The 24,410-nt window shown below is 35.5% G+C and overlaps 1 protein-coding gene across 5 annotated transcripts in view; it reads left to right on the top strand.

Annotated features, from left to right (window-relative positions):
* Positions 1-24,410, top strand: part of LOC125654070 (striatin-interacting protein 1 homolog) — a 34,564-nt gene that overhangs the window by 4,167 nt on the left and 5,987 nt on the right. For 3 of the 5 annotated variants that reach the window (XM_048883819.2, XM_056143368.1, XM_056143371.1), the window contains exons 2-18: positions 2,288-2,357; positions 3,468-3,545; positions 3,841-3,972; positions 5,615-5,735; positions 8,669-8,737; positions 12,883-12,989; positions 15,562-15,689; positions 16,198-16,386; positions 17,869-17,898; positions 18,880-19,052; positions 19,253-19,382; positions 20,394-20,465; positions 20,889-21,061; positions 21,391-21,517; positions 21,706-21,806; positions 22,998-23,064; positions 24,246-24,350. In XM_048883819.2, the coding sequence (XP_048739776.1) occupies positions 2,288-2,357; positions 3,468-3,545; positions 3,841-3,972; positions 5,615-5,735; positions 8,669-8,737; positions 12,883-12,989; positions 15,562-15,689; positions 16,198-16,386; positions 17,869-17,898; positions 18,880-19,052; positions 19,253-19,382; positions 20,394-20,465; positions 20,889-21,061; positions 21,391-21,517; positions 21,706-21,806; positions 22,998-23,064; positions 24,246-24,350 (1,872 nt within the window). The remainder of the gene's footprint in view (positions 1-2,287; positions 2,358-3,467; positions 3,546-3,840; positions 3,973-5,614; positions 5,736-8,668; positions 8,738-12,882; positions 12,990-15,561; positions 15,690-16,197; positions 16,387-17,868; positions 17,899-18,879; positions 19,053-19,252; positions 19,383-20,393; positions 20,466-20,888; positions 21,062-21,390; positions 21,518-21,705; positions 21,807-22,997; positions 23,065-24,245; positions 24,351-24,410) is intronic. The other 2 variants (XM_056143370.1, XM_056143369.1) reach the window with 1 other exon arrangement.

Raw genomic sequence — 24,410 nt, 5'->3', positions numbered from 1 at the left:
AAAAAAATGAATCTAATCTATCACGGATAGATCTAGATCGTTTAAAAAACAGTTGGTCAATAAGATATACTTTCTACTCCATCAATGTGGTGTTCCATAGTTAGAATAACACTATACCTTTAAGGTAGTACTCTACATCGTCATAATGGCTGACTTCCTTTAAAAACATGGATGAAAAAATCGATATCAGCAGTATTTGTCTTTTCCTTTTCCATTTAAATACCTAGCCGAGTAGCTCAGTGGGTTTGAATACCGACTGCTGAACTGTAGGTCGCAGGTTCAAGTCCGGCAGGGGTTTTAAATTTTTTTCAGATTACCGTCTACTAAAACTGTATTTTCTGACAAAATAAAGTAAATTTGAAAATTTTCAACTTCAAAATATTGTTGTACATATCCTCCACTTTTCATCTACATCAAATTTCTCTGGTGTAGCATACATCCTTAACATTTAAACCTACCCTAGACCAGGTTTAAGTTTACCCTAATTTCTGAGATGAGCTCACTCATGAGAAACAGGTGTGAAACAGGTTTATACAATGTGAACCCTTCCTACAGGTAACCCAGGTTTAAACATAGGTGTGAATACAGCCATAATAGAGTAAACAACAATAGAGAGGAGTGTTTCAGTGGTTCTCTTTGTTTTGCATACATCTGTGACATGACTTGAACACAACTCAGATTTACCTGTATCTAATATTAAAAAGCTAGCAACACACCAGACATATAATGGCCAGTTGTGTATCTCTAGATCAGGTAAGAATGGCCCAGCGGCTGATCCGCGAATCTCATAAACCAGGTTTAACCCTTTCCTTCATAATGACGCCTTTGGACGTAATTGTGTACAAATTTCCATGCAAATCAGCTGGTTGTATAATATTTATTTTCTATGAAGGAAAGGGTTAATTGCCAACTGAGTCAGGTTTACCCGAAAAGTAATTCTGTTGTACATTATAGAACGGACTATATAAGGCTTACCTAAGCTGGACTTGCTCAAAGTAAGGAGTCGAGAGCTAGTAAGTCACCAAATTCCACAGCACTCAAAAAGTCAAGTTTTATATTTAAACTTCTTAATCTCAAAAGGATATTATTCAAAACAAGCAGAATGATGGCTAAATGGCAATTTTAAAAAGTGCAAAAATGAGAAAACAAAATTAAATTTAAACCACGGGGTCCATTAATGAATCTGAGACCCACAGACCTACAGAAAGATCTGTCCAACTGTAATAACAATCTTGCACGAGATACTTTTGATCAATTCTAGCTGCACATTTGTGTACCCCAATCAAACCACCGTTTACAGTCAACAAAATTCTGGTAGCTAATTAGCAATTACTCAGTGGTATTAGAAGTTGATTCAAAGGAGACGCTGAAAAGTTGTGCAAAATATCGGCCATCACCAATCTCACAATTAATTGAAAGATAGTTAAAACTAGTTCTTTGGTAAGCCACAATATGTATTCTTCGAATATTGATGATGGTAGACTTAATCACTTTTTCACAGTTTGCTCATTTCATATCAGTGTATCTTCATCAAAACAATCCAAAATATCCAAATATTCCGGCGTTATTCAAGGTGAACAATGTGAAGTTGGATTTAAACCACCTCTACCCTAGGTTCAGAATTTACAGTAAATATGAGCCGGACTCGTTTGAGTCTTACATGAATTTACAGTAAATATGAGCCGGACTCGTTTGAGTCTTACATGAATTTACAGTAAATATGAGCCGGACTCGTTTGAGTCTTACATGTGCAACAAGTGAACGTGGATTTAAACCTCGGATTAATGATCCAAGGTTTAAATCCAAGATACGCAATGTGCCATAAGTTCAATAAAGGTTGGATCCCTGGTATTAACACAGCAAAGTCAATTTCCTATTGAGAAAGCACTCGTCTGCATTTCTCTTCTAATTCATTGATAAGGTGAATAAAAAGTGTGTGCACAGAACTTTCTCTCTCCATTGAAAAGCTAGAAATTTTTTTACGTGAAAGAGATAATCCCCCTTATGGTCAACCTTAATCTGTGTAATTTTCTTTTTATAAAAAAAGGTTCATTCTAATTTTTCCCCACAAAATGGAAAAATTCAACCTGTTTTCCATTGAATGGAGCAGAATATCGGGCCATGAGAAGGTACATTGGGCGGGGCATTCATGTCCTATGGACATATTTCTAATCAATATTTTGTATAGTGTATATATTTATATTGTCTCTGTTTTAACAGTGTTCTGTTGACATATCAAGGTTCTGTTTAATATCTTTTTTAAAAGTTTTATTATATTTTTTGACAGAGTATGACGGAATGCCCAGATATCGAGTTCCTGTATGATGATGCCGATTCTTACAATGCAGAATTAGCAGGTACAGTTACTGTAGCTTTCACATATTATTATACTGTAACAAATTTACATGTATTAAATACACATCCTGTTTTTATGTCCCTCGCAGCTAAGTCCAGGGGATACTAGAAAAGGGTTGTCTGTCCATCGATCTGTCCATAAACAGATTAGTTTCTGGGCTTCAAGTAATTCCCCTGTTTAACTGGAATCACCAAATTCACACACAGTGTTGTGGGATGAGGATGAATTGTACCTGTTTTGGGGTCAAAAGGTAAAAGTTTCACCAAACTGGATAATGAAATTAAAAAACAGTTTCAGGGCTTTAATTAAGAGATTTCGCTTTACACTTGAATCAGGAAACTGAAGTTCACACAGAGACTTTCCATGGCATGGGGAAGACTTCTATCAACTTTGGGGTCAAAAGGTCAAAGATGGAAAAAAAACTTTGAGGAAGGAAAATTATCTCGGGGTCACAAGTGGTGTTCTCTTGATTCACGCTAAGCATGACATATCTTCCTCTGTTTACTATCTTGATCCCCCCACTCCACACTCCAATCGTGCTTTGCGTCTGGTGGGGGGATTTGTCTTGGTAAAAGTTTATTCAATGTAGAAATTCTACAGAGAGGAGTTTATTTTATTTTCAGGTGTACACTATCTGAATGCTATTGATTTTGGTAAGAAATCACCGTCTAAGAGTTAATCTTGGGGAGATTATTTCAGTGAGTTTAGTAAAGTTTGGTGAGATTGTTTCAGTGAGTTCAGTAAATCTTGGTGAGATTATCTCAGTGAGTTCAGTTAATCTTGTGAGATTATCTATGTGAGTTCAGTTAATCTTGGTGATATTATCTCTGAGTTCAGTAAATCTTGGTGAGATTATCTCAGAGAGTTCAGTTGAACACTGAATATGTGACTTTCAGACTGAGTCTTAAATCAGCCAAGAATTCTTAGAACTTGTTCTCTGAAACTTTTTTCTATTTCATAAGCTTATCAATAATTGAACCTTCAACCATATATCACAACGTCATGATGATGATGTACATGTGTGATGCACTGTGTGATGTTGAATAGGTAGCAACTGTTGCACATAGGTGAATAGTGATTTACACATAATGATTATTGTTGCTTTTGATAGAACTCTTCAGCTACACAGAGGACTCGGAATTTGAATCATCAAGGAAGAAGTTTGAAGATGGGTTCATTAACAAAGACTGTGAGTAACCATAATAGTTAATTAATTATCATTAACAAAGACTGTGAGTAACCATAATAGTCAATTAATTAATAATCATTAACAAAAACTGTGAGTAACCATAATAATTACTGAAATGTTTGTTTTATTTATGAGAATGGTGCATGTCTGTAAAACATTTAATTATGGAACCCAAAAGAGATAATGTCTTTTAAAACCTTGTGTTAAGGTGGTATGACTTTTAAAACCTCGTGATAAGGTGGTATGTCTTATAAAACCTCATGCTAAGGTGGTATGACTTTGTTACATGTGTTAGGTGACAACAAATGGACGAAGTCATCTGAAGTTGTACAGAGGAAACACATTGTGTTCCTGCAGAATGAACTGGAGGTGGCAGACAAGGAGCGCAGGATAAACGCCATGTGGTCGCTGCTGTATCTCGTACAGGGTCAGTAAAATGTTTTATCTCGGACAGGGTCAGTATTAATGTTTTATCTCGTACAGGGTCAGTATTAACGTTTTATCTCGTACAGGGTCAGTAAAGTGTTTGATCTCGTACAGGGTCAGTAAAGTGTTTTATCTTGTACAGGGTCAGTAAAATGTTTTATCTTGTACAGGGTTAGTATTAATGTTTTGTTATATCTTGTACAGGATCAATGCTGATGTTTGTTACTGTCTCGTACAAGGTCAATATTAATGTTTTTAGCTCACCTGAACTGAAGGTTCAAGTGAGCTTTTCTGATCGCTTTTTGTCCGTCGTCTGTCTGTCTGTCCGTCTGTCTGTTAAACTTTTCACATTTTCGACTTCTTCTCCAGAACCACTGGGCCAATTTCAACCAAACATGGCCAAAAGCATCCTTGGGTGAAGGGCTTTCAAGTTTGTTCAAGTGAAGGGCCATGTCCCTTTCAAAGGGGAGATAATCACAAAAATGCAAAAATAGGGTGGGGTCATTTAAAAATCTTCTTCTCAAGAACCACTGGGCCAGAAGAGCTGAAATTTACCTGAAAGCTTCCTGACATATTGCAGATTCAAGTTTGTTCAAATCATGGCCCCCGGTGGTAGGATGGGGCCACAAGGGGGGATCAAAGTTTTACATAAAAATAAATTTGGGAAAACTTTAAAAATCTTCTTCTCAAGAACCACTAAGCCAGAAAAGCTTAGATTTACATGAAAGCTTCCTGACATAATACAGATTCAAGTTTGTTCAAATCATGGGCCCCGGGGGTTGGATGGGGCCACAATAGGGTATCAAAGTTTTACATACAAATATATAGGAAAAATCTTTAAAAATCTTCTTCTCAAGAACCACTGAGCCATAAAAGCTGATTTTTACATGAAATTTTCTGACATAGTGCAGATTCAAGTTTGTTCAAATCATGGCCCCCGGGGGTAGGATGGGGCCACAAGGGGGGATCAAAGTTTTACATACAAATATGTAGTTAAAATCTTTTTCTCAATAACCACTGAGTCAGAAAAGCTGATATTTACAAGAAAACTTTCTGACATAGTGCAGATTCAAGTTTGTTCAAATCATGGCCCCCGGGGGTAGGATGGGGCCACAAGTGGGGGGGGGTCAAAGTTTTACATATAAATATAGGAAAAAGCTTTAAAAATCTTCTTCTCAAGAACCATTGGGCCAAAGAAGTTGACATTTACATGAAAGCTTTCTGACATAGTGTAGATTCAAGTATGCAAAGGGTAGTTTTGGTCATAATAGGGACTAAGGTTTTACATGCAAATATTCATGGAAAGTCTTCAGATATGGGCCAAGGTGACTCAGGTGAGCGATGTGGCCCATGGGCCTCTTGTTTACTATCTCATACAGGTTTTGTTACAACCTTGAGTTTATGCTTCACTGTGTGTCTATTATTCAGGATAATTGTCATGTTGTCACTATTATATATCTCGTACAAAGTGTGAACCAAATTCTGTATTGTTTTAACTTGAACATTGAAATGTAATCAAATCAACAGATATAATGAAGAAAGATTTTAAATTTCTGTATATCATAAAATCAATAGAATGGTGATGGTAACTTGCATTATTGACAGTGAATGTATGATATAGTTACCATGGTTATGTATTGTAGGTGTTTATGGTGAGTGTATCGCGGAGGAAGAACATCGAGACTGGACACACAGGAATGTTCACCTGCTGTATGAGCAGGGCCTGTTTACCTCGTTCGTGGAGCTACTCTCCATGGAAATAGAGTATGTCAATCTCAGTATCTGATATCTCAATTCTCAACATCTCAGCTATGCTAATCTCAATATCACATATTAAGTCAATCACACTATCTGATATCTCAATTCTCAACATCTCAGCTATGCTAATCTCAATCAATCACACTATCTGATATCTCAATTCTCAACATCTCAGCTATGCTAATCTCAATATCACATATTAAGTCAATCACACTATCTGATATCTCAATTCTCAACATCTCAGCTATGCTAATCTCAATATCACATATTAAGTCAATCACACTATCTGATATCTCAATTCTCAACAATAGCTATGCTAATCTCAATATCACATATGTCAATCACACTATCTGATATCTCAATTCTCAACATCTCAGCTATGCTAATCTCAATATCACATATGTCAATCACACTATCTGATATCTCAATTCTCAACATCTCAGCTATGCTAATCTCAATATCACATATTAAGTCAATCACACTATCTGATATCTCAATTCTCAACATCAGCTATGCTAATCTCAATATCACATATGTCAATCACACTATCTGATATCTCAATTCTCAACATCTCAGCTATGCTAATCTCAATATCACATATTAAGTCAATCACACTATCTGATATCTCAATTCTCAACATCTCAGCTATGCTAATCTCAATATCACATATTAAGTCAATCACACTATCTGATATCTCAATTCTCAACATCTCAGCTATGCTAATCTCAATATCACATATTAAGTCAATCACACTATCTGATATCTCAATTCTCAACATCTCAGCTATGCTAATCTCAATATTACATATGTCAATCACACTATCTGATATCTCAATTCTCAACATCTCAGCTAGACTGATCTCAATATCACATATGTCAATCACACTATCTGATATCTCAATTCTCAACATCTCAGCTATGCTAATCTCAATATCACATATTAAGTCAATCACACTATCTGATATCTCAATTCTTAACATCTCAGCTATGCTAATCTCAATATCACATATTAAGTCAATCACACTATCTGATATCTCAATTCTCAACATCTCAGCTATGCTAATCTCAATATCACATATGTCGTCAATCACACTATCTGATATCTCAATTCTCAACATCAGCTATGCTAATCTCAGTATCACATATGTCAATCACACTATCTGATATCAAATATGTACATGCACTTGCATTCTGTGATGTGTATTTTTATTTGTATTTTTATAAGCCTGTCAAAGACGAAACGTATTATGTTTTGACATTGTCCGTCTATCTGCCCGGACCTTGTAGGCAAAATACAAAATGAACTGTAAACTCCAGGATCTTACAACTTGGTACATTTGATCACCATCATAAGAGGAAGATGTCTATCATTTCCCAAGGTCAAAGGCCAAGGTCTTAGCAGACCTGTTTACTTGTACGTTTTCGCCGTATTTTTTACGGTAAAAGTTAAAAGAAAATACGTTTTACGGTGATTGGTCGCGAAAATACGGTCAAAAACAAAAATCGGTAAAAAAAATCGTTTCGTCAAAATTCGATCTAGAAAATTATTAACTTTTAAAGATCAAAGTCATCTAAGCGCTTTATGAAATAGAAACATATTAAAGCATGTAAAAGATCAAGATTAATACAGCATGGTGACAAACCATGTCAAAATGGAGTATTCAAGGAAAGCAAAGTAATTCAAAAAGGGGTAATGTGATGAGTCAAGAAAAGTAGACTATTGCTAATTGATCTGATGTTTAAAAATCAAAAGATATGAGGTAAGTGTCAGAGAGACCGTACTACATATGCATGAAAAATATTAGGGAAATTTACAAGTCGAGGGGTCTCAACAAGGTTTTCAGCATACTTTTAAAAAATTAAACTAAAATACTTAGTATATTTTCATCTTTATAAACCTCTGAATCTGATTTCAGGAGCTCTCAGATAGCAGGAAATAGCATCTAATTTTTCAAAATTTTCTGGGGGGGGCAACTCACCGGTGACTTTGTACTGACAGACTACCAAAAATACTGACAATCTTACTGACAGCTTTCATAAGGGGTAAACAGGTCTGTCTTAGTATCACTTATTAGGAAAACCTTGTAGGCAGGATATATACTAAACCATAAGCTCCAGGATCTTTTAACTTGGTACATTTGATCATCCTGATGAGAGGAAGATGCCTATTGTTTTTCAAGGTCAAGGTCGTATCAGTTAATAGAAAGACTTTGTAAGCAGAATACAGACCAAACTATTGGTTCTCATATACCTCATGCCAAGTGGGGGATGTCTTTTGTTTTTTAAGGTCAAAGGTCAAAATCATAGTATCAGTTAGTAGCAAAACTGTGTAGGTAGGACCATTGTGATTAGGACCGTCAAACTTGGTACACATACATCTTATGCCAAGCAGAGGATGCGTATTGTTTCTCAAGGTCAAAGAGCAAGGTTGTAGGGAAAATTTGTTTTCATTACAGATACAGATATTGCCATGAAATTCTGTCACAATCTTCCTCTCGAAGTAATATAAGTTTTATTTGCATTCAGCTTGATTGGTGCACCATGACCTACTTTAGGGGTAAAAGTAGGTCAAACAGTTTTCCAGATTTTTTGTTTTGTTAAAAATACAGGTATTACCCTGAAATTTTGTCAGTCACAACCTCCTTCTCACAGAAATACATAATCAGTTCACATTTCAACTTGATTGGTGCATCATGACCTACATTAGGGCTAAAAGTAGGTCAAATAGTTTTTTCTACTTTTTCTCATCATGGATACAGATATTGCACTGAAGGTCTAATGGGCGTATGTTGTACCGTTTGCAGTACTCTTGTTAAATTTTCTTTAGTGATAATGTTTCCACAATTTTCACTGCTACGTACTATGCATGATTGTGTATCTTACTTTTCAATAGAAATATAGTTTCCATCAGATGAAGTACAATTCTTTATTTTCTTTCAGAAATACTACTGCTGCCTCAATAGCAATGAGAAAACTGGCTGTATCGGTGGCAGACAGCAGTGATTTAAGGTATATAAACAACACAATAAAATGTACTTTGTTAGAAAAGTACACAAGCAATTTTGAATTTTCATTCCTCCGTAATCAGAGATTCGGGTACAAACTTTTCAGTCTATTTGTTTGTCCGCAAAAATGCTTTAATTTCCGCCATAACTTTTGAGTGGTTGGGGTCATAGCTTTCATGTTTCCCATGTATATTCTTTGTGACAAGACTTTTATTTGAGTATCATAGTTTTTGACCTGGTGACCGTCACCTTGGATTATTAGGGCATCAGTGTCTCACAAGCACGTCTTGTTCGTCTTATGACAATCTAACATACACAATGAAATCTGCATTGCTAAGTATTGATGTGGTTGTTTTTGAGCGTTTATTTTAAGGTATTCAATACATAACAATCATATTTCATATCTAATGAATGGATGGTTTTCATAATCATGGTATCATTTTGAAGAGTTAATTGAACAAAAATATTCCACCATAGGGATTTACAAAATTTTGCTTTAATACTGCTTCATTTCCCTTAGAATTTTACATTGAAGTCCATGGGAAGAGCATGTTTTATCAAAATGTTTGGAAAAAAAAGAAATTGAAGTTTCATACAAATCTCATAGTAAAAAGTTACATAAGCTTTCTTATGATTTACCACACTTATTTTTTAGATAATTTTTCTAATGTTTATTAAGGGTGGATAGCTCTTCCAAAAAGTCTCAAGTGCAAAAAGATTGGCTTATAATCATATACCAGTCATGTGAATTTGATGTACTTCACTTCCATCCTCATTTAACAATAAACATATATTTTGAAATTGCTCAATCTCCTTTCATTATACATTGAATACCTTAACACTCTTCATGGAGTATGCTGGGGTTAAGCATTGCTCCATCTCCTTTCATTAATATACATTGAATACCTTTAATAAAACTCTTCATGGAGTATGCTGGGGTTAAGCATTTCTCCATCTCCTTTCATTATACACTGAATACCTTAATACTCTTCATGGAGTATGCTGGGGTTAAGCATTGTTCCATCTCCTTTCATTATACATTGAATACTTTAACACTCTTCATGGAGTATGCTGGGGTTAAGCATTGCTCCATCTCCTTTCATTATACACTGAATACCTTAACACTCTTCATGGAGTATGCTGGGGTTAAGCATTGCTCCATCTCCTTTCATGGAGTATGCTGGGGTTAAGCATTGCTCCATCTCCTTTCATTATACATTGAATACCTTAACACTCTTCATGGAGTATGCTGGAGTTAAGCATTGCTCCATCTCCTTTCATTATACATTGAATACCTTATACTCTTCATGGAGTATGCTGGGGTTAAGCATTGCTCCATCTCCTTTCATTATACATTGAATACCTTATACTCTTCATGGAGTATGCTGGGGTTAAGCATTGCTCCATCTCCTTTCATTATACATTGAATACCTTAAAGGGACTGGTTCACGATTTTTGATGAAAATATTTTTTCATTTTGATGCTACACATTATAAACATAACTCATTTAATGTTGACAGCCAAAATTTTAACCTTCTGAATGCAAGAGTGAAAGCAATATTTTAGCCTTAAATATGTGTTATGTAAACAAAGACTCGAATCTTTTTATTTTTATTTTTTTTTTAAACATACATACAGTATATATATATACATACATTCTGCAAAGAAACTTGTACAAAATGTTTATAAGAAACTATCAAAGGTATATGTATATATTATTTTCTGAGAGAGAGAAAGAGAGAGAGATGAATTCAGTCATTATTTAATATATTTTAAAAAGGTACATATATATTGAAATTTATTTAAAAAAATTAAAAAAAAAATAAACAACAACTACAAACAAACACTCAATGAAATAATTGACTCGAGTCTTTTTATGTAAACAAACAAACAAGTGAAATATTGATTTCATAATATAATGCATCTCAATTTTGCATAGTCTCAAATTTTAACTTTTAGATGACACATTTTACCCCAAAAATGCTTGAAATGTTAGAGATATAATAAACTTAGATCGATATCCATTTTTGTTTGAAAATTTCGTATGCAATAACATATCGCAATCTTTGTTTACAAAACAAAGAATAAACTCTCTAAAATGAGCTTCTGTGACAATGTATAACCTTGATTTTCATGTGAAATCGTTAAAACACATTAGACAGTAAATTTTGATCATTAAAAGTGAAAAACAAAATTTGGGGTAAAATCGTGAATCAGTCCCTTTAACACTCTTCATGGAGTATGCTGGGGTTAAGCATTGCTCCATCTCCTTTCATTATACATTGAATACCTTAACACTCTTCATGGAGTATGCTGGGGTTAAGCATTGCTCCATCTCCTTTCATTATATATTGAATACCTTAACACTCTTCATGGAGTATGCTGGGGTTAAGCATTGCTCCATCTCCTTTCATTATACATTGAATACCTTAACACTCTTCATGGAGTATGCTGGAGTTAAGCATTCCTCCATCTCCTTTCATTATACATTGAATACCTTAACATTCTTCATGGTGTATGCTGGGGTTAAGCATTGCAGTTTATGCCCTCGAGTATTTCTAAAAATGAAATTCATTTCTAAACTGTATTCTACATGTACAGGTTAATTCCAAGTGTGTTGTATATTGACAGGTTAATTCTGAGTGTGTTGTATATTGACAGGTTGATACTGAGTGTGTTGTATATTGACAGGTTAATTCTGAGTGTGTTGTATATTGACAGGTTAATTCTGAGTGTGTTGTATATTGACAGGTTAAACCTGAGGGTGTTGTATATTGACTGGATAATACTGAGTGTGTTGTATATTGACAGGTTAATCCTGAATGTGTTGTATATTGACAGGTTAATCCCGAATGTGTTGTATATTGACAGGTTAATTCTGAGTGTGTTGTATATTGACAGGTTAATCCTGAGTGTGTTGTATATTGACAGGTTAATCCTGAGTGTGTTGTATATTGACAGGTTAATCCTGAGTGTGTTGTATATTGACAGGTTAATACTGAGTGTGTTGTATATTGACAGGTTAATTCTGAGTGTGTTGTATATTGACAGGTTAATTCTGAGTGTGTTGTATATTGACAGGTTAATTCTGAGTGTGTTGTATATTGACAGGTTAATTCTAAGTGTGTTGTATATTGACAGGTTAATCCTGAGTGTGTTGTATATTGACAGGTTAATTCTGAGTGTGTTGTATATTGACAGGTTAATACTGAGTGTGTTGTATATTGACAGGTTAATTCTGAGTGTGTTGTATATTGACAGGTTAATTCTGTGTTGTATATTGACATGTTAATCCTGAGTGTGTTGTATATTGACATGTTAATCCTGAGTGTGTTGTATATTGACAGGTTAATCCTGAGTGTGTTGTATATTGACAGGTTAATCCTGAGTGTGTTGTATATTGACAGGTTAATTCTGAGTGTGTTGTATATTGACAGGTTAATTCTGAGTGTGTTGTATATTGACAGGTTAATTCTGTGTTGTATATTGACAGGTTAATCCTGAGTGTGTTGTATATTGACATGTTAATCCTGAGTGTGTTGTATATTGACAGGTTAATACTGAGTGTGTTGTATATTGACAGGTTAATCCTGAGTGTGTTGTATATTGACAGGTTAATACTGAGTGTGTTGTATATTGACAGGTTAATTCTGAGTGTGTTGTATATTGACAGGTTAATTCTGTGTTGTATATTGACAGGTTAATACTGAGTGTGTTGTATATTGACAGGTTAATTCTGAGTGTGTTGTATATTGACAGGTTAATTATGAGTGTGTTGTATATTGACAGGTTAATTCTGAGTGTGTTGTATATTGACAGGTTAATTCTGAGTGTGTTGTATATTGACAGGTTAATTCTGAGTGTGTTGTATATTGACAGGTTAATTCTGAGTGTGTTGTATATTGACAGGTTAATTCTGAGTGTGTTGTATATTGACAGGTTAATTCTGAGTGTGTTGTATATTGACAGGTTAATTCTGAGTGTGTTGTATATTGACAGGTTAATCCTGAGTGTGTTGTATATTGACAGGTTAATTCTGAGTGTGTTGTATATTGACAGGTTAATTCTGAGTGTGTTGTATATTGACAGGTTAATCCTGAGTGTGTTGTATATTGACAGGTTAATTCTGAGTGTGTTGTATATTGACAGGTTAATTCTGAGTGTGTTGTATATTGTGGTGGAGGTGATGAGGAGTCCATTGGAGACAGAATCTGATGAACAGAGACACAACAGAACCATATTCACAGAGGATCTAGGTAACCAACATGTATTGTTAGAGGAAAATATAGCGAAATGAAACTATAATCTGTTATAAACAAGATGTTGTTGTTTTTATTTATCACTAATTGATATTGATTTTATGAACTGGGCCTCCGTGGCCGAGTGGTGAGAGCATCGCGCTCAAAATCACACGGCCTCTCACCTCTGCTCGGCGCAGGTTTGAATCCTGCTCGTGCCGGTAAGTGAGAAAGTTTCCCAGTTTACTTTTGAAAGGTTGGTGGTCTCTTCCCAGGTACATTGCATTTGGGTTCTCTCTTCCACCAATAAAAAATTGGGCGCCACTAGATAATTGAAAAATTGTTGAGTGTGGCGGAAAACAGCAAAACAAACAAACATTTTATGAACTTCAGAAAATAGCACTCACAATTTTAGAATAGATTAGAATTTATTTCCACTTCTGTAAGGGCATACAAGACACACATTCTTAATCAATGATAATAAGTATAGAAACATAATTACTGTTGTCGATAACTATTTATTGGTATATTCAGTTTATGTTCTCATGTAAAGACAGAATAGTGATTTCACCTTTCAGACAGTACTACAGTGATGGCCCTGGGATCATGTAACAAACTCAGACTTAAATAAAAATTTCAATCACTTATGAGATGTTCATTACTGATGAACTGAAACTCTTAAGGACCTCCCCACTTTACCTGTGACATATGGCCCTCGGTGATTTAGTAAAACATCAAAGTCTGGGTTGTCTGATTTTGTTAAATCTCTATTGATATCCATCAAATGAGTGGTTTTTAAAGCCTTGAAAGTTCGTTATATCGAGCACAAGGTTGTCCAGATTTCTCCTTTCTATTATAATTCTTTTTTGTAATAAAGAAAATTATATCCAAAAAGCAAGAAAGGACATCCTTGAGTTGGTGATGAAATTCAGAAAAATCTTCAAAAACTACACATTTTCTTTCTACCTAATTTACCTGTATTGACCTCATCTTGACCTGCTGAATATTAAATCAGCCATGTGATAATCTGTGTCACGCTAATGCTCAAAATACTCATCAGACCAAACGTTGTTGTCGACTACATGTATACATACCAAATGAGGGAGGGGCAGTCCCTCTATCTTCCTGTTGTTACATCCCTGGCTGTGTTATTTGGATTTTAATCAACATAGAATAGCATTTCAACACACTCTCTCTCTCTCTCTCTCTCTCTCTCTCTCTCATATGCCTATGGTAGGTGTCTACATAAAGCCCCTTGCATGTCTGGGGAAAACCAGACATGATGTAACTCAGATGCAACATTACAAAGAGGTATTTTGTCATTTTATTTCTCTTAGTCTTAACCTTATGGCATAGTGCTGTTGTACATAACAAAACACACTGCTTTACACAAATGTACCTCGGAAAGTCTGAACTGGACATGTGACTCACGTTATTCATGCATGACCGAGTGATGTTGGATTATATTTGTAAACAACGTTTGAAAATAAAATAATTCTGGTTAAAACAGGTAAAATAGTACATGAAGTGTCTCATAAATATGTACATGCGGTGATTTAAGAGTGTTTTTATAATTAAAAGTGGAAAATAGAATTGTAGAAATTCATACCATAGAACTTCAACAAGTTTAAGTTGTATAGATAGCACATTGTTGTGGGATATAAATATCATGAATAAAGGAAAGCCGTCTGTATCAATTCAGGTATTAATTCTATAGTCTTCAGGCTGAGGGTAACCATTTAAAACTTATCTTCCAATATCTCAAGGAAAAGGGACTGTACACTTAGTAGAGATACATCAGTGTTTAATATTTACCAAGAAGTATGATAAATCAATTTTTCTTTGGAAAGAGGGATGGTAAAAAGGAACCACAGGCTACAGTTAAAGAAGGAAGATCCTTTGCAGACACTAGAATATTGACAAATATATATTATTACTACAGTAACTTGATCCGAAGAGTCAGATCACATCGAGTTGACAGGCGCGGATCATCAGATCACACGAGACGCGAAGCGTCGAGTTTGATCTGATGACCCGCGCCTGTCAACGAGACATGATCCAACTCTTCGGATCAAGTGACTGTAGTAATGATAAATTTATTATATACCCCCTTCTGCCTTTTAAATCCACATTTATAAGATAATAAATGTAATCCAAATTATCAAAACCACAAGACATACCTTGAAATTATGTTTTGTGTACGCAGTTTCGTTTGTGAAAACCAGATCACACGCTGTGAAATCCACAGTATCAAAGAACGATACATTGATGGGTATATAATAAAACACAATATCAAATAACAGCTGTAGTTTGGAATGATTGACATCTCAATCATTTCATCGCAATATTCAGATTTTGTTTTAAGCGTAATATGTTTCACAATCCTGGGGCCTGGTGCCCGCAACATAAAAATATGTCAGGAACATGAACCACAATTCTTTTCATTTGCGTGTAAATTTCCGGTAGAGGTTTCGACATTACGTGTGTTTATGCTTAATTTGATGTTTCAGTAACACCACTGGTTGATGAGGATATTCTCCCTGTAGAGGTTTTGACATAACGTGTGTTTATGTTTAATTTGATGTTTCAGTAACACCACTGGTTGGTGAGGATATTCTCCCTGTAATGTTATTCAGCATGATCACGAAGTTCTGCAGTGGCAGTGCACCACACTTCCCAATGAAGAAAGTCCTACTCCTGCTGTGGAAGGTTCTTCTGGTGAGTTTCCTATATCGTAAAATTCTTTGAGATCTTCTCATGGTCACCTAGATTTGGTACAAATCTTTCTGTAAGGGATCCTTAAGAAAGACTTTGTTGCTTTGAGAGTGACCAAAATTCCATGGTGAATCAAACTTGGCCTCTAATTTGTTGAAACAAATTTACTTCTATGCTAAAAGATTTCAAAGTGCATGGTATATGATTGGTTGAAGCAATTCTACATCTACTTCATTGCAGTTGTATTGAATAACTAAATATGTAGGTTTCTCTGTATTAAGTAATTATCTCACTGTAATTCTGTAGATTTCTGTATTAATATTATCTCACTGTAATTCTGTAGGTTTCTCTGTATTGAGTAATTATCTCACTGTAATTCTGTAGGTTTCTCTGTATTGAGTAATTATCTCACTGTAATTCTGTAGGTGTCTCTGTATTGAGTAATATTATCCCGCTGTAATTCTGTAGGTTTCTCTTTATTGAGTAATATTATCTCACTGTAATTCTGTAGGTTTCCTTGGGGGGACTTCGGGACTTGCAAAGCAAAAAGAATGAAGTTCGGGAAAAGTTTGGTCTTCCCCCACTCCCAGAGGACACGTATGAAGTCTGCAAAAGCATGAGGGCGTCGTCCCCACCCACATCAGCAGCTGACCTCATAGACCAACAGATGCCCCGCCGGGCATTTAGGGGAGGCAAACGAGTAAGACATCATACCTTGGCTTTTCTTTTTATTTTAGCAACATCATGAAAGTCATCTTTTTTTCTTGAATTAATTTTATATTAGAGCAGTTTGTATTACACAAGTAGATGAAAAATTTCAATTTTTCTGTATGAGTACTATTTACATGATATGTCTACACCTGAGCTTCGGTTTGAATTGTATATATTGAAATACATTGTAAGTACATGTACCAGAGCTTTCGGTCGAATTGTGTAAATTAAGTCATTTATGCAGTGGAATCATATATAAATCTGGAGGGGAGAGGGCAAAGGAGCAATTTTCATGGATTGTCGAAATTTCACATTTTTGTTGGGATGTGGTTTCTGTGCTATGAAACATCATATAAATTGTGTATTTCACTGTGGTTTTGAATTTGTGTTTGGGAAAGGCGTACCCATGAGGAATCCATGAACATTGAGCCCACATGAAATGTATGATTTCCACAGCAGTTTATAAATTGAAAACTTTCAGATACTGACATTGTAAATATGAAAATCTGCCCATGTGTTCATGGTATAGGGGTGTAGATATATCTCTTTCTGTTTTTCAAACTTCTTCTGCACTAGTTTGTAGACGTCATGTACTAATCCCACAGTGATGCATCTGCTCAAAGTTCTAATAGTAAATGACATCTAACATCTTCTATAAAAGTCTGCTAGCTGTTCAAATGATATTATGTGATTTTTGATTGAATCTATCTGCTTCATTTTTCAATTCTGTTTTTCTTGAAAGAAGGGTTAATTTGCAACTCAATAACTATTGATAAGTACATGTAAATCTGTTTTGACATCTGTGTATTATATATGCATGGAAATGTGACATGCCTGAAAAATGTTGTAATCAATGTGAGAGAAAAAACAACATCAGTAGTATCTTCACAAAGCATGTTTGTTTTATGTTGTTTGTAAAAGATCTTTTTAAACAGAATTATTTTGTGAATGCCAAACTATTCTTTAAGCCATGGATAGATAAAGGATGTCTTTACATACAAGTTTTAATATGCAAATGTCTTTTTGCAAATTACATGCATAAAGGGGGATCTCAAAACCCAGTGAACTCAACATTGCCGATGTATCACATCGTACATGTAGTTTATAATCAAAATGTTCATTAGCATACTAATCATGATCATGCAAATGCTTAACTAGATTCATGTAAAGATACATGTACTGACAACTTTTTCAGGAGGAAGTAAATCTGTGAAAATCATTGAGTAAAGCCATTTTTATTTTGTAATTTTCAGACAACATTACTACATATTGTACATATGTACCTGACACTGCTGAAATATACAAGTCTTTGTATACAGTTTAAAATATGTTCTTGCAGTGCTTGTACAGTATGGTACAATAAGTTGAAATAGTAATGTCGGACCGCTGATATTAGTTTTAAATTTTGAAGAAAAAAAGATATCGTAAGTAGATTTTAAAAAATCTGCAAATCAAGTTCTCTTATTTCAAGATGGACTCCTTCAGTTTTTTCAACATGAAGGTAAAATATGACAAGATTGCATGATAATCAGAGAAACCTAGAAATTATCTCAGCGATTGGGCCAGCTCCCTGTTCTGTTCAAATTGTCAGCATTTTAGCTGTACCGCATAGTGCACACCCAGACATCCTTTGCTTCTAAGGGGATGGTTTAAGCGTTTGATTTCTCTTCAAGATATTGGGCTGATTGAAACTGATATTTTTTTCTCCTTTGAGATGGTCCCACCCAACAGCATGAATGAAATATTTGCAGTTTGTGTTATTTTGATGGTATTTTGATGCATGTTTAGAATATTTTAATGTACACATGAAGTATATTGCTCCAATTACAAAAAAAAAGATTTATGAATAATTGAATTTGACACATGATTAGAAATATAATTTTGTTAAAGATATAATTTATAGAATTATGATAATTTAAATGTCTGCTTCCAATTTTAATTTGATAATGCTTGCTCAGATAACATGATTATTTACATAATGTAAAGTAGAAATTGAATGTTCAGCAATCTAGCAGAATTAGATTAATTTGGGATGGTGCATGGATTTTTTATCAACGTCCGTTTCGGGGTGTTTTTTTTCCCAGTCGGAAAATCCACAAAAATATGTGGCATTAAGTTGTCGATGATATACGACTGTGTAGACGTCAGGTAAACAATCACAACATGATTTATTTATTAGATTTTAATCATGACATATAAAAAATATCATCAAAAGTTATGACAACCAATGGGAACAAGTGTTTATTGTTTAATGAACAAAAATGAAGGGCCTTTTTGTGGTTTATCAATCCATGCACTATCTGAAATTGTATACACATTGCTTTTGGGTTATGGGACTGTTTGTATTCATACGCGTGAAACGTACACTAATATATGCATCCTAGCTAACGTATGCTTGCTTTCTAACTTTCTTTGTGCCTGCCTATCTACTTATCTCTCTCTTGGCCTCCGCGCTGCCTTACAAAAGACTTTGGTTAAACAGAGTAGTCTGGACAACGATCCGTTTGAAAACACGAATGGCGAGGATAACATATTTAATGACGTGGATGGAAATGCGCGACAAAGCAGTGACGACGACATGCCCCCTACTCCACCCCGACCGGCCACGCCCACCATAACACAACAGAGAACATTACCATGGAAACCAAAAGTCAGGTAAAAAAGCAGTTTGTTGCCAAGGAGATATTACAAGACTAAAATGGGGATGCAGTTATGGGAGATGAATATAGAAATTTTTTTGAGTGCTTTACTAGTATGTGTACATTTGTGGCTTTATATGGAGCCATATGCAAATTGCCAAGAAATTAATCACATTTCATGTATAATTATGGTAATATTTATGCATATCAAAACAGGCAGAAAGATTTGGAACAATTTCTGGATTCCACAAGAACAAAGTTTGTCGGATTCCAAGTGAAGAACGATCTGACATCATTAGCAGGATTACCACAGCCTATACATGAAGGGGTGAAGGTTCTAAAGGAGGTAAATTAACTGTCGACTTCTGTTGACCTTAGGAAATAGATTAAAGAGTAATTACTACAGCCTATACATGATGGGGTGAAGGTTCTAAAGGAGGTAAATTAACTGTCAGAAGTCAACCTCAGAAATAGCATAGATTAGAGAGTAATTACTACAGCCTATACACAGAGGGGTGAATGTTCTAAAAGAGGTAAATTAACTGTCAGAAGTCAACCTTAGAAAATAGATTAAAGAGTAATTACTACAGCCTATACACGAAGGGTGAAGGTTCTAAAGGAGGTAAATTAACTGTCAGAAGTCAACCTCAGAAATAGCATAGATTAGAGAGTAATTACTACAGCCTATACACAGAGGGGTGAATGTTCTAAAAGAGGTAAATTAACTGTCAGAAGTCAACCTTAGAAAATAGATTAAAGAGTAATTACTACAGCCTATACACGAAGGGTGAAGGTTCTAAAAGAGGTAAATTAACTGTCAGAAGTCAACCTTAGAAAATAGATTAAAGAGTAATTACTACAGCCTATACACAGAGGGGTGAAGGTTCTAAAGGAGGTAAATTAACTGTCAGAAGTCAACCTCAGAAATAAAATAGATTAGAGAGTAAGTACCACAGCCTATACACGAAGGGGTGAAGATTCTAAAGGAGGTAAATTAACTGTCAGAAGTCGAGCTTAGAAACTAAATCAAAGAGTAGTCTTCAAACCATTGAATATTAAAGACATACAAAAAACCTCTTTCTTTTGGGAACTCAAATTTTTAGAAATAGCATAGATTAAAGAGTAGTCATTAAACCATTAATCATATCTAACATATACTAAAAAAAAGATTTCTTTTCGGAACTCAAAGTTAGGAACTGTCTTTTTGTATGGCTTGTCATGTTGGGTTGCTCTTTGTGATCTTTGATTACATATTAACTGATATCTCGAAGGAAAAGCAATTTCTGTCCTGAGAATGTTAAGACTTTCTGTAGTGTACTGTATGATTTACAGATCACTGTTGTTTTTTTTCTTTCAGCATCTCTACATATCACTTACAGAAATCCAAATTAAAAGGGAGGAAGAAATCGCCAAGAATCCTTTTTCAAAGGTAAATTAGGAAGAATTGAATTGTGAACAAAACGAGTTAAGTAGAAATGATACTTGTAACAGCAGCCACACTTGTACGTGTAATGAAATTTTGCATATATTGGAAGTGATTTTATTCCTCTGGTTAGAAAGTATTTAAAGAAATGTAATTCACAATAATTATGCTGTATAGTTAAATACTAAATTAGCTCTTCTAGTTGCGAATTAGCTACCCCTGTGTTTTATTGTACTATACAGTTGTGCTTGTTGTTGACAGCCAGGGACAGATATCGCGAACACTCCTGGGTTAAGCTTGTTGTTGATAGCCAGAGACAGATATCGCGAACACTCCTGGGTTAAGCTTGTTGTTGATAGCCAGGGACAGATATCGCGAACACTCTTGTCTTTTATTGTATGTAGTTAATATGATTGTTGTTGTTGACAGCCAGAGACAGATATCGCTAACACCCCTGTGGAGATCCTCTTCCAGGCCATCCTCCCCAATCTTCCCCAGTACATGATAGCCCTGCTGAAGATTCTCCTGGCCGCGGCCCCCACCTCCAAAACCAAGACGGACTCCATCAACATCCTGTCTGACGTGCTCCCAGAAGTCATGCCGTGAGTATCTACGTGTTTTGTAAATCACATTTTATTCGCGAGAACATTATTTACGCGTAATTTGGCAAAATTGAGCATTTGCTAAAATCTTGTTCTCATGAATAAACTCTTACATGTAGAAGAATTTGGCAACAGATGATGTTTTGCAAATATTTTGTCTTGTGAATAAATACGTCATTGTGTCCGCACGAAATAAGGTCTAAAGTCATAGATTACTGCATACAGAATTCATTTGATAAAAATTTGTTACTGTGCCATGATTAGAGATCATAGTGAAAGAGGGTGTCCTTCAAGAATTAATAGAGATATTCTGGCATTTTCTACAACAGGTTAACGGTGCTGCAGTCGATGAAACTTGGTATTGATGTGAATCGACACAAAGAAATCATTGTGAAGGCCATCTCAGGGCTTCTGTTGTTACTATTGAAACACTTCAAACTCAACCATGTGTATCAGGTTAGATTTACAAGAAAAGTTGGAAATGTGTATATATTTGTATTCAGTGTGCGAACAATGCAGTCAACTTTGCATTAGTTAAAGGAATAATTTATTACCGTGAAATATTGAAATTTGAAAAATTGAAGTTTGAGATTTCCAAGCATGCACTATAAGAAATTTCTGCTGACTTCTATTTTTACTTTCAGTTTGAATTTATGAGCCAACATCTTGTGTTTGCCAACTGCATACCTCTGGTGCTGAAATTCTTCAATCAAAACATCTTGTCTTATGTTACTGCCAAAAATAGGTATGTCACTGCCAAAAATAGGTATGCACTTACCATTGTAAACTGAGGTATTCCACAATGTATATTGTAAATACAATATACTCTCTCTCTCAGTCACAATCAGCTCTTCTTTATAAAACTGCATAAAACAAATGAAAATCTCTTTGAATACAAAATTTTTGGAATGGGCCGGCTGGGTTTCATTCAGATGACTTCATGTTTGAACTAGATAGCAAAATCAAACAGTTATTGAAGTACAGTGTTTATTTGAGAGAAAATTGCGATATACAAGTGCAAGTTAAAGTATATGTATCAGTAAAACTTAGCCTTGGCAAAAGTTTATTAAAATTAATGAGAGCACAGTATTCTGAGTTTACCTGGATGTTTGTTTCACTGTGATATACACAGGTACCTGTGAATTTCATTGCTATCCCCTGTCTAGACTATCCAGGCTGTGTGGTGGGTGTGAATTTCATTGCTATTCCCTGTCTAGACTATCCCGGCTGTGTGGTGGGTGTGAATTTCATTGCTATTCCCTGTCTAGACTATTCCGGCTGTGTGGTGGGTGTGAATTTCATTGCTATTCCCTGTCTAGACTATCCCGGCTGTGTGGTGGGTGTGAATTTCATTGCTATCCCCTGTCTAGACTATCCCAGCTGTGTGTTGGGTGTGAATTTCATTGCTATTCCCTGTCTAGACTATCCGGGCTGTGTGGTGGGTGTGAATTTCATTGCTATCCCCTGTCTAGACTATCCCAGCTGTGTGGTGGGTGTGAATTTCATTGCTATCCCCTGTCTAGACTATCCCGGCTGTGTGGTGGGTGTGAATTTCATTGCTATTCCCTGTCTAGACTATCCCAGCTGTGTGGTGGGTGTGAATTTCATTGCTATCCCCTGTTTAGACTATCCCAGCTGTGTGTTGGGTGTGAATTTCATTGCTATCCCCTGTCTAGACTATCCTGGCTGTGTGTTGGGTGTGAATTCCATTGCTATCTCCTGTCTAAACTATCCCAGCTGTGTGGTGGGTGTGAATTTCATTGTTATCCCCTGTCTAGACTCTACCGGCTGTATGGTGGGTGTGAATTTCATTGCTATCCCCTGTCTAGACTATCCCAGCTGTGTGGTGGGTGTGAATTTCATTGCTATCCCCTGTAGAGACTATTCCGGGTGTCTGTGGTCAGTGTGAATTTCATTGCTGTGTTTTGTATTGCAGTATCCCCTGCCTAGACTACCCCGGCTGTGTGGTTGGAGAACAGCCTGAGCTTACTGCTGAGGCACTGGTAGGTTTAGAATTCTACACAATGTGTGATCTATGACGGCTCATCTTTTTTACTATCCAGTAGTTGTAATGTTTGTGTTCCCTTTTTTCTATGTATGTAATTAGGCAAATAACAGATGTAGTTTATCCTTATGAGAAATTTACTTATTCAAATTTTTTAAAAATCCCGTTTTTATGACATTGCGGCACTTTTTATTGTTAATCAATGAATGGCTCTGATTATGTTTACTTATATCCAGTGTGTGAGGTCAATATAATGTGCCATGATTGATGATGTCATCAACAGTGACACATAGAGTGCATTCAAGACCACCATTCCTCACACGATTACAAACTCCTGGTGATTCCGAACGACAAGTACACATCATGAAAACAGGTTCGAGGTGCAAGAACTCGCACCACCTCTGTACTAGTGTGGTTCCAGAATAAGAACACATTAATGTTCACATGATCTCGTCATTTACAACTCTAAGAACGGAGCACAAGAACAACGGGAATGGCGGTCTCGAACGCACTCGTGTTCATCACTCTAGTTCTGTATTTAGAACATTGCTAGGGATTCACTATCACTGGAAGCGTTTACATTTTCACCATCATTGAAAGCATTTACATTTTCATTATCACTGAAAGCATTTACATTTTCACTATCACTGAAAGCGTTTACATTTTCACTGGAAGCATTTACATTTTCATTATCACTGAAAGCATTTACATTTTCACTATCACTGAAAGCGTTTACATTTTCACTGGAAGCATTTACATTTTCATTATCACTGAAAGCATTTACATTTTCACTATCACTGAAAGCGTTTACATTTTCACTGGAAGCATTTACATTTTCATTATCACTGAAAGCATTTACATTTTCACTATCACTGAAAGCATTTACATTTTCACTGAAAGCGTTTACATTTTCACCATCACTGAAAGCATTTACATTTTCACCATCACTGAAAGCATTTACATTTTCACTATCACTGAAAGCGTTTACATTTTCACTGGAAGCATTTACATTTTCACTATCACTGAAAGCATTTACATTTTCACCATCACTGAAAGCATTTACATTTTCACCATCACTGAAAGCATTTACATTTTCACCATCACTGAAAGCATTTACATTTTCACCATCACTGAAAGCATTTACATTTTCACTATCACTGAAAGCGTTTACATTTTCAGGAGAGTGGTGACGACCAGCCATTCTGTTGGAGGAATCTCTTCTCCTGTATAAACCTCCTAAGGATACTCAACAAGCTCACCAAATGGAAGCACTCTAGGACTATGGTAAATCATAACTTTACTTAAGACTCGGGCCTTGTTAGATCCACTAATGATCACTTGTGG

Source organism: Ostrea edulis, chromosome 7 (assembly GCF_947568905.1).
Source record: "Ostrea edulis chromosome 7, xbOstEdul1.1, whole genome shotgun sequence".
NCBI classification, from domain to species: domain Eukaryota; kingdom Metazoa; phylum Mollusca; class Bivalvia; order Ostreida; family Ostreidae; genus Ostrea; species Ostrea edulis.
Note: the sequence above shows the minus strand (reverse complement) of the source record. Positions and strands in the feature narration are given on the sequence as shown.